The sequence below is a fragment of the Bicyclus anynana genome, chromosome 17, assembly GCF_947172395.1.
Source record: "Bicyclus anynana chromosome 17, ilBicAnyn1.1, whole genome shotgun sequence".
Lineage (NCBI taxonomy): Eukaryota > Metazoa > Arthropoda > Insecta > Lepidoptera > Nymphalidae > Bicyclus > Bicyclus anynana.
In genome coordinates, this window is record NC_069099.1 from 8,793,301 (window position 1) to 8,810,159 (window position 16,859).

Here is a 16,859-nt window from a genome sequence, read left to right on the forward strand (position 1 = left end):
AACTAAGCGTAGTTTGAATTATTTGTCTTTGTGATAATATATCAAAATGAAAATAAAAAGGAAAATATCTTATCATTTTTTTATTGTATTCGAGTAATGAGCGAGCCGTAATTTCATTTATCGAGTTAAGGGAGAGCCCATGTCTAAAAATATGTTTATTCCCAAGAGTTTTGTACATGCAAATCGTGCAATAAGACAAGTTGAATAATTACACGTTAGAACGTATATTTCGTGTAATGACACCGCGATATTCGTTTACAAAAATAATGAGGACAATCGAGGTCATTTACATACGACATGGACAAGTCAGAAAGAGCTAAGAAGACCCATGTCTGAAAGAAATTATGTATATTCACAATATATTTGAACATGCACCTCGTGCAATAAGACATGTTGAGTAATTACACACACGTTAGAATGTATATTTCGTGTAATGACACCACGATATTCGTTTACAAAAATAATGAGGACAATCGAGGTCATTTACATACGACATGGACAAGTGAGAAAGAGCTACAGAGAGGAGATCACGTCAAACCGGCGAGCGGGCGACGGTGGCAAGCCGAACCGGTTGCCGGCGCCGCGTCGGGCCCCAGGATTGCCCGAGGATTATCACCTTGTAAACAGTGTTGCGTTACATTTTTTTGTTACAGGCAACTCAATGCGACTTATAGCACTGACCGACGGGAGGTGTGAGCTGGTACTTGGTGGTGGTGGTGGTGGCGATTGCGTTACTCATGTTTCCACTTCAAGGATTGGTGATGAAATGTACACCATGTTATCAAACGCGAAACCTTTACTTAAATCAGTATTTAAAGGATTGACGATGGAATATTGGTGCAATGTTATATTCTTAACGCATCTCAACTACTGGCTGAACTAAAAACTTTTGAACAAACCTATTGAATTTAATTGAAAGATTTTTCATTTCTTTGTTTATCTAATCCCTGATTTTGTTAGAAATCTCATGCTTGTCGATTGGGTTAAATAATTCATCTTTCTTTCTTCACAAAATTATCAGAAAACAGATTAGAAATTTTCAACACATGAAACTTTATACTGTAAAATTTAGTACAATATATTAATTGGCCACTAGGATAATAATTATCAGGTCAGTGAGTGGTAATTAAGGTTAGACATACTATGCCTTATTTGTTTCTTATGTTCGACTTTAATAACAATTTACAGGTGCATTGTGACACGTAGTATCGATTTACAAAGGCGAGATAAGCTTAAAATCTGATATAGCGGGATAGACGGGCTTTTATTACTATTGCAGTACGTTGTCGTGAAATATCATTTATTATGCGAAATATTGTTATGCGTCACGGCGCTTGAAGTCTTTAAATGAGCCTTCTAATAATAACTAATTAAAAAAATACTATAAATAAAATTATGCACCTCTTTAAAACATTGTGTAAGTACGTTTACATTCAAATCTTAATAGAAAATTTACTTGATTTGGATGTACGAGTAAGATCATACATATTGCCGTTTTATCAATTTTAGATAGCAAATTGAGTGCAGTTAATCTACTTTGCCAATGTCTCGAATGATGAAGTTTTCTTTATGGTCAATAGGCTTACGTTTGGCTAGGCTATCATGCCTGATGGAAACTGGAAAGTAATGATGAGTCTAAGATGGGATTTGCCTATTCACTTTTGCCTTGAAGGTGTTAAGATTAAAGGTGGTAGATTAAAAACGTTTTCCCAAAGTATTCAAAGTAACCGAACCCCAAAAACAAAGTGAAGATAAATCTAATACTCAGCAAAAGTGTCGCTCATCCAAAAACGTACCAAAGAGGTCCAGTAAAAGAATAAACAGCATAGACCAACAAGACATAATACTTATCGCGTCGCAGTTGTTACAACCACCCCACGTTGTCAGTGTCAAAAAAAGAGCAAAAAAAAAATAGAACAAAAACCGTTCGACGCTAAGAGATGAAAATCAAATTTTATCTCGACAATAATTAACCAATGAAGCGCGTCTAATTCACTTTTCGAAATGATATTGGGGTAAAAACTTTTATAGAGCAACCGCAACGACAAGCGGCAAAACGAAATCGGTTAAGTGGGTCATCATATAATTTCGCAAGCGTATCGAGTGCCGCAAGCGTTAACTGGTACGCCAGAGGCGAGTCAAGGCCCGCACCGACGGCTACTCCTGCTGCTTAGTGCTATCTAGTAATGCAGCTACACATTGCTCTTCGCCCTGCTACTATGTTGCCCTGTCTGCCCACAGTACTCTAATCGCGACGCCCTTTAATAGTCCTTTGATCGCGCTCGAAACCGACAAAATAGGGGGCGGTTTTCTTTGGCTGAGTAACGTGGCCACGTTACTCGTCCACGACACGACGTCTCTGCCTTCTGCCTACGCCACTCCTGCAGTGTGTGACGGATGGGTAACGTAGCAGTAGCAATAGATACTTCTAAGTTCTTGTATTTGCGCATTGGTCACAATGTTTCTCATGCGAAACAACATAAACGTAGCTCCTCGGGCTGCTGCGATAATGCCACAATATTGCTCCGCTGTTGAACGGCATGATATGCGGCTGGACGAGAGACGTGGTCTTGCGACGTCTCTCTTGCGTACTTCCCTTGCTCCTTCCTACGCCACTGCGGCATGTGGCAAGCGAGTGACGTATCAATAGATATTTGTCCATCATGCGTGAGGCACCATTTTTGCTGTTCATCGCACTCCTGGCTCAAGTTAGGACATAAGGGACCGCATTGCGAGGGGAGAAAACTTATTCGTCGTCTATAACGATGGACATCCACTGCTGAGCTTAATCCCGGTAGGGACGTCCACTGTATTGAAATGTCTGCATCCAGCGGTTCTAGCGACCAGTTTGAAGACCCGATTTCAGCACGTAGTTCTAAGCAACACCGAGAGGTACTGAGAAGTAGCAATAATGAAAGGAGTACCGAATATTAAAATATTTTTTGTTTCCACTTATAAAAATTACCGGCTAAAGGATATTACGTATTTGCATCAGCTGGTTTAAGTAATTCCTCAAAAATTACAAGGAAAAAGTGCAGGGCAATTATTTGATTCTCAGAAGATTTCAATCATTATAATATTATGATCTTCTTATGAAAACATCTACGTAAAACAAATAATACCGTGATGCAAAAAGATTTAGTATTATTGGTAAAGAATCATTGAAATTATATTTCAATAAAAAATGTTACAGAACAAGATCGATAATATAATTTTCTTATTTACAAAATTTTTAGGATAATTAATATATTTTTTTTGTTTTTAGTGTATATTTATATTTCTCATCAAAAAAATCGAAACAGTGCGCAATTACTGTTCAAGACGGACTGTTTAGATTTTTCATGAGAAGTATAAATCATCGATCTCCTATTAAAAAGTGGATGCACAATAGGGACCAACTCAACGAGTGCCATACTCGCAACTTCTTGGCACTCAATTCAAGTAGTCGGATTTGCAAACCTTAAACTCAATCCTTAAGGTTGAATTTGATCAGAATTTGGGATTTTATGGAATATTGGACTATATTTAAAGGCCTTTAGGTATACCTTTCTTTACCAATAATTTTAAAACTGTCAAAGCAAAATTGGCCTGTTTCTAAATGAAATTTTCTACATGATTGTGCGTCCTTTTATTATGAGGTCAATGGTATAAATATATGATATTTATAACTACCAGTAACTAATATTATAGAGGTAAGATTTAATTTTTGTTTATTTGTTGGTCAGTTAGTTACATTTAACCCAAAAACATCCCGATCGATTTTAAAACTTTTTTTACCATATTACCAGGGGAGCGACAACTACGCGGGTGAAACCGGGGGCGTCTCCACCTCTCGGTGATGAGTCCGAACTTTCACCACTGACATAGACCTTTTTTTTTAGGTTTTATTGAGCTATTGATTTACTCACATATAATTTCAATTATATTGTATTCAGTACTATTTATTTGTTGATTAATCTCTAGAACTGCTAGTCAATTGTAAAAAATCATGATGACTATGACTTTATTGCGTTGATAAGTAACCACTACTCATACTTAATATAGTTTTTGAGAACTGGGCGTCAACTCTATATTTGATCAGACGGTAGCGTACCGACAGCAAGTACGTATAGACAGATATGTCGTTCCGGTACGTTGGCACATAAGAAATCAGTCAGGAGTATGGGATGCATAAACTTGATAAATTACCGCGCTACAGTCTTAGGACTGGAGTGACGATGCACTTAAAACATCGGGTGAAACCAGTCAAGCGCTAACTTGTTGAATAAAAGAAAATGGAAAATACTTTAACAGACGTAAATATCTCGAGACACTTTTACGAGTACATTGCAGTATGAAAAGTCTGTGTTTCCTGCAATGATATTTTTATACTATAGATCGGTTACGTCCCTACAAAATCACCGCAAAAAGTGATCTGAATAATAGGCTACAACACTGAGCGCACACATTCACAATTTTGTCTTAAATTCCATTATACATAATATGTATGTATATATAGTTTTACACTTCCTGAACACACAACTCGACATTGTAAACGACATTTATATATTATTATATTGAGTTGACTATAAATTTCCTCTCTTGAGCGATTTTTCATGCTTTAGTAACACATCTAACAGTGTTTAATATCATGGGTTTCCTGCCACCTACAATCTAATCACCTTCACCCTAGAGCTCATCGTTGCTTTCCATCTTTGTAGCCTAGCACAAGCTTAAGCAGCAAGCCGTTGAATAATCAACTGATTAACCGTATTCCACATACTAGTATAGTAGTATATTATACTGAATGTATTTAATATTTACGTACAATCTACATAAATATTGAATCTCTTATTAGGGTGTTTGTAAGTTTGTTTGTTCGTGCGTCCTTTAAGGTTAACTGATTTTATGTTGTCTTCCATTAATTAATATACTGGTAGTTAGAGTTAACTTTAGATACAGTTTTGTTCCGTTTTTTTTACTTTTACCGTAGATTAACTTACATTAACAAATTACATATATAAATAATACTTTTATATATTAAATTACTTTTACTTGGAACCTTGACACATTCATAAACTGTGTTGCATGTATGAAGCGTGGAATTAAAATGAAATCTTGTGTTTGTTTATCTATACTAATATTATAAAGCCTAAGTGTTTGTGTGTTTGCTTGAACGCGCTAATCTCCAGAACTACTGGTTTGATTTAAAAAATTCTTTCACTGTTGGGAAGCTACACTATCCCCGAGTGCTATAGGTTACATTTTATCCCGGGAACGGGAACCACGCGGCATCTGCTAGTAGAGAATAAACAAGAACATATGGTGTTGAGGTATCAAGTATTAATATAATTTAATACTAAATATAAATACATATACAACGTGTCCCAAAATTCAACGATAAGCGGGCGCCAAAAGATTGACCTGCTCATGAGCACTTAAGGAAAAATAATAAAAAAAATATACCTAAATTTTTTTTTTAGTTACAAAATAAATTTTAAAATTCTTTGAAAATTTACACCTTGTATGATATTTTGAACTACCGCAGCTACAATTTCTTAAATATGCTTAAGATTTTTTTTGTATCGGAACCTAAGTAGTACTACTATTCACCACAACTCTTAAAAACACCACAATGCCCGCAGTTTTTACACAAAAAAATATCAAAATATTTTTTTTCCCTCAAATTTTTAAAGATTTTTACTTTCAGTCTACTTTGACTCATGGTCTTGCAAAAAAAAGTATGAACACCGCTATGGCAAGTTATTTTCAAAGTTGACGCAACTAATCAAGATTTCAAAATAGTATAATACCCTAGGATAACTAGTCGCAAAAAAAAAATATGCGTACCATTTGTAAACAAGAACTAAATTTCTAAAATGTTTTTGCTCCTAGAAATCACTTTTACTTTATGCACAAAATGATGTGAGTCATACGTTGCAATTTCCTAGAATTTTAATGGAACGAACGATAACATTTAAAAATAAGAGAGAGAGAGAGAGAGAAAGATAGCGATAAGTATACGTTAGAGAGGGATAGACAGATGTTCTTTGTTGAATGACAATGATGCAGGTAAAGAAAATCCTGTTCCCAGCAAGTCAGTACGCTCTGCTCCTTTGTTTACTGCGCAACTTTCCGTATTCAATTGACGTGGCTCTCGTACTAACGACTTTTGGCTTTGCATTTTGGACTGGACTTAAGTGATCTGCAAACTGAACTGACCTGGCATTATTTTGGACTGTGCCTGTGTTTTGTGAATTGGACTTTTGGTGTATTTTGGACTGTTTAGCGTTATCATGCCGCAACCATACACGCCGATGGAATACGCTAACATGCATCTCATTTATGGAGAATGTCGGTGCAATGCTAACGCTGCTAGCAGATTGTATCGAGAAAGGTACCCAAACGCTCAAAGATATCCAGATTATCGGGTATTTATGAATGTGCATCAAGCGTTTTCGGAGGGTCGTTTGCCGTCAGCTAGAAGAAACGCTGGAAGACCTAGATCGGAATGCGATGAAGAAGTTCTCAATGAAATAAACATTGATTCAACTACCTCAGTGCGTGCCATAGAAGCAGCTACGGGAATCCCAAAAAGTTCAGCACATCGAATACTAAAACGTCATCGGCTACACCCATATCATTACAGACGTGTACAAACGTTACTATCACGGGACTATCCACTGCGGATCGCATTTTGCCGAGTGATGCTTCAAAAGCATCGGGAAGATCCTCAGTTCTTGGATAAAGTACTATGGTCGGATGAAACAACCTGCAAGAAAGATGGCTATTTAAATCTTCACAACCTACACAGCTGGAGCAATGAGAATCCGCACCTGATGAGAGAAGACAAATCCCAATATCAATTTAAGGTCAACTTATGGACGGGCATTTTAAATGGAAAAGTGATTGGGCCTTTTGAATTACAAGGAAACTTAGATGGGGACAGTTATTTGAACTTTTTACAAAATGATTTGCAAGAATTACTAGAAGACGTCCCCCTAAGCGACCTTCAAAATATGTGGTATCAAAATGATGGTTGCCCAGCTCACTACGCTCGTCCTGTGAGACAATACCTAGACCACGAGTATCCGGGGCGTTGGATCGGGCGACTTGGTCCTATCCTATGGCCACCCCGATCACCCGACCTAAACCCCCTGGATTTCTTTTATTGGGGTTGTCTCAAAGACAGGATCTACGCAAAACCGATTACGACATTGGACGAGCTTCGGCAAAAAATCACTCAGGCTGCGGCACATATCAATGCTAGAAGATATGCGCGAAAAATAAAACGGTCGTTTTTAAGGCGATGTCGTGCCTGTATTAATGCCGGTGGAAAACAATTCGAACATTTACTTTAATGTTGTGTAATTAAAATAACAAACACATTTTTGGAACATAGTAAAATTTATTACTAACAACAAGAACAATTAAGAAATTTGGTTCTTGTTTACAAATGGTACGCATATTTTTTTTTGTGACTAGTTATCCTAGGGTATTATACTATTTTGAAATCTTGATTAGTTGCGTCAACTTTGAAAATAACTTGCCATAGCGGTGTTCATACTTTTTTTTGCAAGACCATGAGTCAAAGTAGACTGAAAGTAAAAATCTTTAAAAATTTGAGGGAAAAAAAATATTTTGATTTTTTTTTGTGTAAAAACTGCGGGCATTGTGGTGTTTTTAAGAGTTGTGGTGAATAGTAGTACTACTTAGGTTCCGATACAAAAAAAATCTTAAGCATATTTAAGAAATTGTAGCTGCGGTAGTTCAAAATATCATACAAGGTGTAAATTTTCAAAGAATTTTAAAATTTATTTTGTAACTAAAAAAAAAATTTAGGTATATTTTTTTTATTATTTTTCCTTAAGTGCTCATGAGCAGGTCAATCTTTTGGCGCCCGCTTATCGTTGAATTTTGGGACACGTTGTATACGAGTATTATTAAAGCTAAATTAGGTATGATGTCATACAAAACATACGTCAAACGGACGTCAAGCGTTTACAAATAAATAATAGCGCTGCACTAGTACAGGGGTCTTACACAGAATTGATTTCATAATGGCCATCTTTCCTAATGAAGTTATACTGATAAGGTTACGCTGTGTTATGTAAACTATATGGATAAGTACGTGCCATTATTGTGTCATCAATCAAATGATATCTACAGAGAGGTAAAGGTCTTCTGATGATGAATTCGGTAATGCGCAATATTCTTTGATGTATTTCGTAAACTAGGAGTTGTTTTTTTAATAGTTTTGTTCCTCATATACCTAACTATACTACAGCCTTTCTTGATGAGTACTGTTCTGTACTGTATCATCAAAGAAATTAGATATGAAGGTAGAACGCATGTCATTTCATAACTTATTTATTTTAAATTATGTATGGTATGTTTAGAAAATTTAGAAAATATATTAACCATAACTAATTGTCCAAAATTTACTGATCAACTTTATTTTCAATAATTTAAGAACAAGTTAATTATAATTATTATTACTAGGCGCGAAATGACTAGTGATTTATACCCTAATTTTTAATTTGTTTGTTGGTAAACAGTACTCATCAAGAGAGGCTGTAGTATAGCTTGTATTTTATTATTTAGTAAATTGTAATAACTTTTTCTGAGTTAGGTGCGATGGGATAACACAGAACACAACTGTTTAAATGCACAAAGAGAGCAACTCTACTAGCAGATGCCCGCGACTTTGTCCGCGTGGTAATCACTTACCTACCCTCCTATAAAGTTAGGCCAAACTCACTCTTAATGAATCTAGCTATCATATACACTATATATAATCCCACTGGTAATTTTAGAGATTAACGCATTTAAACAATCAAAATAACATACGGAAGCATTTTTACAATTAGGTCCGTATATTAATTATCGTATTAGGAATTTGTATTTAATACAATATTATGTATAAAACTGTGATACTCATATAAAACAGCCCCTAAAATGGTATGCCGCTATTTACACACAAGCAATTTCATAAATTCTCATATACGAAAAATACCTTCCCAGTACTCTATTCCTACTGAAATTCGAGAAATTTCAATTCGATAATATCTTAATATACTTATATACTTATGTATATGTAGCGATTTCTTGATAATCGAATATTATGTTATTTATATAATCGCAATCGCAATGGCGTTTGTGTTTATGTTGTCTCGTTCGCGCGAATAATCTCGTTCCGTATCACCCAATCGCGCTACTCGTCGTTGTGTTCGTAACAAATATTATGGTATCATATTAAGATACGATATATATTATTACGGTAGCAAATATTTTTAAAATAAACTTTTTAACATAATACAAAGCGTGTAAAAATATAACCGACTTTAAAGACGTATTTTAGTTATTTTGATTTTAACACAAAATTACTATTTTAGAATTTAAACTATCGTGAGTGTTATTTGTGTTTGGATCGTGCCACGTTGCAAGAACCAGCTCATGACTAAGGGCCCCGTATGGGTTCGAAACTAGTCGGGCATACTCCGACCTAATATTACGTAAGTTTTAGCCGTGTTTCATAATCAATTAATACAGAATTACTAAACCGATTTTCATGAAAATGAAATGGGCCCAATCTGGAAGTATACATATGCTCTTTGAAACAAAAAAAAGAATTTTCAAAATTGGTTAATAAATGACGAAGTTATGATACGCGTCGAATTGAGAATCTCCTCCTTTTTTTGAAGTCGGTTGAAAAATTAATTAGGCGCATTTAGTCATGTTATTTTTTGAAATTATGTTATGTACTATACTTATCTATATCTTTGCAAATGAAGTCGCATGGTAAAGTTAAATCAAAAATAAAATATAATAAGTTCATGAACATAAAACTGGTGTATATCATAACTATCAATCCTCTAATATCACTTGAATAATTTGAGTATACATTTTTAAAATCAGGAATCGAACCCGGCACTTCGTCTCTCAAAGAGATGTTTGCATCGTACCAACAGAGATGTACTCGTAATAAGTAGGTAATAAAATATTGTACATAGACTTACCCCCTCATTATTGGGTAGGAACTGTATTTTAGGTTTTGCCAATTTGTCCTGAAACAAAGAAGAAACTTGTTAGTAAATATTCAGGCGATAGGCAAATAAACGAAACTTTTTTTATAGACAATTAAAACAATATATTAAATAGTCCATTATTATTAAGTTAATTGTAAGTTATAATGTAATTACTGGCTAACATAGAATGATCTAGAAGAGAATTTTGATCTTAATACAAAATCTTTATTTGCATAATTAATATTATATTTTGTACCTACTACTCCTTTTTAAATAAGGCGCTGTCAATTTTAGTTCAGGTTTTACCCACGTGACTTCTTTCATGAAAAGGACTCTATACAAATAATGTCTTATGTCAGCCACTGACGATCAATTAGTCTCACATGCCTACGCGATGTGCATGACATCATGCCGATCGTGACCATTGCACGATCAGTTTTACCGGACGTCAAGTTGTTAGCGCTGCAGGTATGTGAGATTACTTGATCATCAGTGACTGACAATACAAAGGCACTAACTTATGTTCTGAATAAAACCTATATAGACGGGATCTCTGCAAAGTCCAAGGTTCAACAACACTCGGTAGACTATAATCATCAACACATTCCTACATTTAGCGTCGTCTTAGAAACAGCATGCAGCATTCACTTTCTATATCAGATATATTATGGTTTCGTTGAAATTATTATTATCTTCCACCTTGAATGCTCGACATTTACTACTACATAAATTACGTACAACCCACTACTAATAATATGCAATGCATAATTGAAATAAATTAAATCTCCGTATTGAACATACAGCGCGCGAGGTAAACGTTACAAAATCTCACATCGCAACATAGCCTGTAGCTGCCAGACATACCTCATTCTAGGAAGGTTGAATGGCTGTCAGCCCTACCATAAGTATGGTAACCAATTAAGAAGTTTGGAAGACAACATGTAGGATTCAAAGGATAAAGGTAACTTTTCTTATTGGGAGGGTAAACCGTTTAGTAACGTAACGCGTTACGGCATCACTGTGGCTGCCCTTTCTCTCACGCATATGGCAGCATGTTTCAGTTATCACTTCTGTCGAGCGTCCCATAATATAAGAAATCATGTCCCCAGTCGCCAGTCATTTACTCCGCGACAAACATCGTTAAGGACTTTTTTAAAGAACTTTACAGGTCTAGCGAAAGGTTGCCACGAAGCTAACGGTGTGGCAACTAGAGACACGATGCCCTTAATGTCCCACAGAAAATGTCAAATTCCGTTGTTTACTTGGACAATTGATGATCTGTAGCCTTGAAAGCTACCACGGTCCAAACACCACATTTGACTACTATATTTTCCTATAGTTGGAACATGGACTGACAAAATTTTATTCTTTCAACGATGAGGTATATCTAGCTATCACAGGCTCTCGGTATAACAATATTGACTTGTGATAACATATAAAGAGGCCATTTTCAATTATTATTATACTATACATTTACCTACATAACACAGATGGACACACTTGAAAACAATTTTATGCGTGACCGTTTCAGTGTGTACCTACCTCTTACAATTTGTATTGAAGTACTTTGTACCAATGTTTGCGTTTTCCTTTTTACTGATATTTGACGAACAACTTGTTATAATTGCTAGTATTATGAATTGTTGTACTTATAGTTTGTCTACTTTTGGAAGTCTGTTTGGCTTTGTTTGTTGTGGATAAGTGTACAGAGACAAGCGTTTGACAGTTGACATACAGCAAGTTAATGCTTAACCCGTGCTACAGTTGAACTGTTCAGTTAAAACTGCAGGTCTGTAGCAAGAGTTAATCACCAATGTCTACTGTCAAATACTCTGTACACCTAACCACAACAAAGTATAGGAAAAACAGAACAGTTTTTCGATTGGAATTGATTAGACAAAACTGTACAGTTAACACTGAAGTTCTGTAACCCGCAAAACAAAACAAAACTTACATAACAAAACTGTCTATACACGCAAACATCTTACCACTATATCCAAAACAAAATGGACTTCCCGGAATAATTGGACTATACAGTACATACATTGCTGCATCTCATAGTATTAGTCTCCTCTAGTCTAGTTTATATATTTAAAAAAAAGCATGACCCAAGTACTAAACTATGCAGTTGAACGCACAAAGTATTACCTGCCATGAATCATATAGCCTAGTTTTAGCAAATTCATTATGGATTGAAAACTTATTGTCTTTTGTACAGACATTACGTCATAAATAACTAAACTTGAAACCTAAACTAATTTCATTGGGGATTTTACCATTTTATTCAGGTCAGACTTACAATTCCTTGAAATATTTTTTATTCAGTGAAGAACATGTCGATATAATATGTAATATGATATATCAACACTGATGTCAAGGCATATATTTTTAGGGCTAGGCTCTGCGCCACGAAAGAAGTCCCGCGGCTAAAATCTGAACTAAAATTGACAGCTCCTTACACAAATGACAATAAGACCGCACTTACCAAATGACAATGACCACCATTAAGACATTAGCGCCGCGTCTACGGGACTTGTTTTGTAGCGCAGTCTAATACCGTAGACAGAGAAATAAATAGACCACTGTTTGCCGTGCCATTGTCTGTCAAAAGACATTCGACTTTGACATGAATTTAATGAATAGAAACTACACTACCATTTTTCAACAATATATTTCAATCTGGTTAGGTTACATATAATTTGCAACAAGTTGTGGCTGCAATTTTTTGCTCACATTACATTTGTTTAATATTTCTGTAATAAAAGCTAAAATCTATTTATAATTGACAAATTGCCAAACTACGAAAAAACTACTATGAAAAAAACGGCATTGAAACGTCTTGCCTCGTTTCGTGATGGAGGCGTCCACAGATCCGTATCGTACGTGTCGGACGCATCGCCTCAAACGGATTTTAGTATTTTTTATATGTATAGAAAGTCATACAAGTGCGTCCACTGATCCGCATCGTACGGATAGCATCGAACGGATTTTATCCAACGTATAATTAAAAATCCGTTTGATGCGATGCATCCGATACGTACGATGCGGACCAGTGGACACCTGTCATGTCCACTGATACAGCGTCCAAATTGTTCTCTGGAAATGCGTAGAAAGGTATCCTTTCTACCTAAGTCTATTTACTTCTCTGTCTACGACCAAGACATAGTTAAAAATTAAACGAACTAGTTTCAAGCCTCCAGTTTCCGCAAAGAACATTGTGTAAAAGTGTAGCAACTGCCGTGCTAGTTACGTTTTATGCCTCTCATTATATCTACTCGGAAGTTAATTATAAACATTTTAATTAAATGTTTAAAATTCATCTTTATTGTGACGGCGTCAGGTACACTATTGTTGTTCTTGAATATTTGTACATTAGAATATAATTATAAACAAACTCTTATTTATACACACAAGTAAATAATCTAACAGATAGGTTCAAAGAAATCTGTTTTACTTAATGCCTATTTTTAGTTACCAATGAAAAGTTTATCATTACTTATCAGATGATAATCTCGAAAAATCGGAACTTGTGATCGATAACAAAAATTACTGTTTATTACAATACTACTTGTATATGTTCTGAGCTAGACTTATCGTAGGTTTTTCTCTAAATTAGGGATTAGGGACTTTAGTCCCTTGGAAAAGAGCTTTTCCAATTCGACTAACATTTTTGTCACTCTCCGCCTCCACTGATTCAAAAGTGGTTTTATTTTGGGTAGGTTTACTTGCAAGGCTATAGTGTTACTTTTTTTTTAATATAGAAAAGCGCTTGACTACACAGTCACGCCTGATTGTAAGCATTGATGCAGCCTATGGTCGCATGGAAACGCACTTACCTAGAAGATGCCTATTCACTCACATTGTAAGTAGTTAAATTCTGATGATATGATTACGATATCATCAGAATTTAACTACTTACAATAATGTGATAATGATGAAAATTATAGAATTAATGAAAAATCATCGAGCACTAGTCAACAACTTAAAAAAATATTTTTATTTATTATTCACAAGTTAGCCCTTGACTACAATTTCACCTGTAGCGGGCTAATGTGTTAGAAACGAGGAGGATGAAAATCTACAGCCCCTACGGTTTCTACACGACATCGTACCGGCACGTTAAATCGCTTGGCCTACGTCTTTGCCTGTAGAGTGGCTGCTAGCCACTGCCGAAGCCTCCCACGAGCTAGACATATACCAATTTAAAAAATTCTAAACGGAGCCGAACTGGGTATCGCTGGGAATTCTGATTTGCGAACCACAACAAAAACGGATACGGACATAAATAATTTTGTTTATTTCATAACAACATGAGCATCCTTATGCATTATTGCCTATTTCAGGTGAAATACCGTGGAAAAAACGATGACGCAATGATGCCCGCTACGGGGACTTCAATACTGCAAGGCGAACGATTCGCTGATAGCATCCGGACGATGTCATATTACAATGCTACAATTTTCATTTGCTCGTACCGCGAACTATGACTCATAATATTATTATGACATTGCTTCTTTTCATATCCAAGTGTGAATTATGGAAATCATGTTATAATACTAATATTCGCCTATTGTTGTTATATTCAACAAGTTCAAATCAAATCAAAAATCAAAATCAAGTCATAACTAAAACATATTGCATTCAATATGGCACTGTACTTTTGACTACAAAACTAATAAAGTTTTAAGAAATACTTAGTAGTTCCATTAAGTTTCAATAATTAGGCTACAAAGTACTACGTCCACTGCATTTTGTAGGGACTTCCAAACGATATACATAATATATAACATCACGATACTGAGCAGCCTGCATCCAGCGAATACCTGCGACTCGCTTGATGTCGTCAGTCCACCTAGTAGTTGTACTTGGATAATTGATACCACCTGGACAGTGCGAAGAGCCGATGGACGCTGGGGTCACAAGGTGCTGGAATGGCAGCTCCGGCACCAGAAAGTATAAATATCGCACATTAAAAATCAGAAAGAATGCCAATTTGTAGTAGAACTTAGATTATTTTATAAGAATTACAAAATTAAAGCGAATCAAATTACTCATATACCAGTACTATAATACAGTAGCCCAATTAATGTATTATTTCATAAAAGAAAAATATATAGAGCATTGAACCCACAACTCCGCTCCAGTACGGGTTGGCACGCAACTAACTATTATACCGTTTGTCCCAAATCAAGACCTAGCAATTATTGCGTAAAAATGTTAAACGAGTGTTAACAAGTATGTATTAAGTCAATTAGTTCAATCGAATACAGTAAAAGTAGGCCACAATGCTGATTAGGTATAGATGACACCAAAATGAGGTACATTTTTAAATCATATTATCTTCTTGTCCTCATCCCACTTTTAAGTAGAGTCGGAAACAACAATTCAACTCTGTCATACGTTCACTCCACACCTTTTAAACACATTCCTTCTTTCACATACTCTCGGATATTCAAACAATAGGGTGTTCCAAAAAGAAACTTCTATCTATAAGAGGAATATCCCATCATGCATTTTCGCTGAAAGGTGGCTTGATTTTTTCAACATTTCCAACAATTTTATATATCAAGAAATTGTCACAACATACACAAAATCTTGACAAATTGTATACTCAATTACATAACAACAATATCCTTTTTCATGAACTCTATCAATTGGTGAAAACTCGCATGAAAATCCGTTCAGTAGTTCAGTTAATTGTATTGCAAAAAATCAAACAGATACGAAACGAAACGAAGAACTTTGTCTATACTAATATTATACACTAGCGGACGCCCGCGACTTCGTCCGCGTGAAAGTCATTGTAAACTTTCAACTACCCCTATCCTACCCTACCCTACCTCTACCCTACCCTACCACTACCCTACCCTACCCCTACCCTACACTACTCCTACCCTACCCCTACCCTACCCTACCCTACCCCTACCCTACTCATTAATGCTGCACTTCTTTATTTATTCCCCCCTCGCGAGTCGCATCGAGCGCGGCAACCGTTACACAAAAATAATCCTTAAAGCATGAATTAGTATTCACGCGCGATGGCTTAGCGTATTTCTTGTATAACTTTGGTGTTTCTTTACTGATTTTTATGATTCTTTTTTTATTGAATAGGTAATAATGTTAACTTTTTTAGTTGGGGATGAGTGATGAGTGTTATAAACATAAGAGTAGACAAATGTAATTAGAAAGCTCCGAACTGCTAAGCTATCGGGAGTTACACGTGTTATTGTGAGTCAACCATAAAAGATAGACATATATATGCTGTTATGTTTTTATAGATAATTTTAAGGAGAACATTTCCGTGATACATGATTTCCATGTAGCTTTAACCATTAAGGCTGTACACGCGACGGAAGCTTAAAAAATTGAGTAACTTCTCCCGTTTTCTCAACATTTCTCTTCACTGCTCTGCTCCTATTGATCGTAGCGTAATGAAAAGTATACTATAACCTGCCCAGGAGTATGTAAAATATTTGTACCAAGTTTCATTAAAATCCGTCCAGTAGTTTTTGTTTCTATAAAGAACATACAGACAGACAGACAGACAGACAGACAGACAGACAGACAGACAGACAGACAGACAAAAATTTTACTGATTGCATTTTTGGCATCAGTATCGATCACTAATCACCCCCTGATAGTTAATTTGGAAATATATTTCATGTACAGAATTGACCTCTCTACAGATTTATTATAAGTATAGATTTGCAGTGTTGTAGGGGTGATCTCTGGATCTATTGAACCGATTTTGAAACTTCTACCTACCTACTTCAACCAATAGAAAGCCACGTTATTTGTGAGTGTCATAGGCTATATTTTATCCTCGTATTCTCATGGGTGTGAAACCTACGC

At 35.6% G+C, this 16,859-nt stretch overlaps 1 protein-coding gene across 1 annotated transcript in view; it reads right to left on the reverse strand.

Moving 5' to 3' along the window:
* Positions 1-16,859, reverse strand: part of LOC112048041 (RNA polymerase II elongation factor Ell) — a 99,849-nt gene that overhangs the window by 58,347 nt on the left and 24,643 nt on the right. Inside the window, exon 2 of the mRNA XM_052886649.1 lies at positions 9,999-10,046. Within this exon, the coding sequence (XP_052742609.1) occupies positions 9,999-10,046 (48 nt within the window). The remainder of the gene's footprint in view (positions 1-9,998; positions 10,047-16,859) is intronic.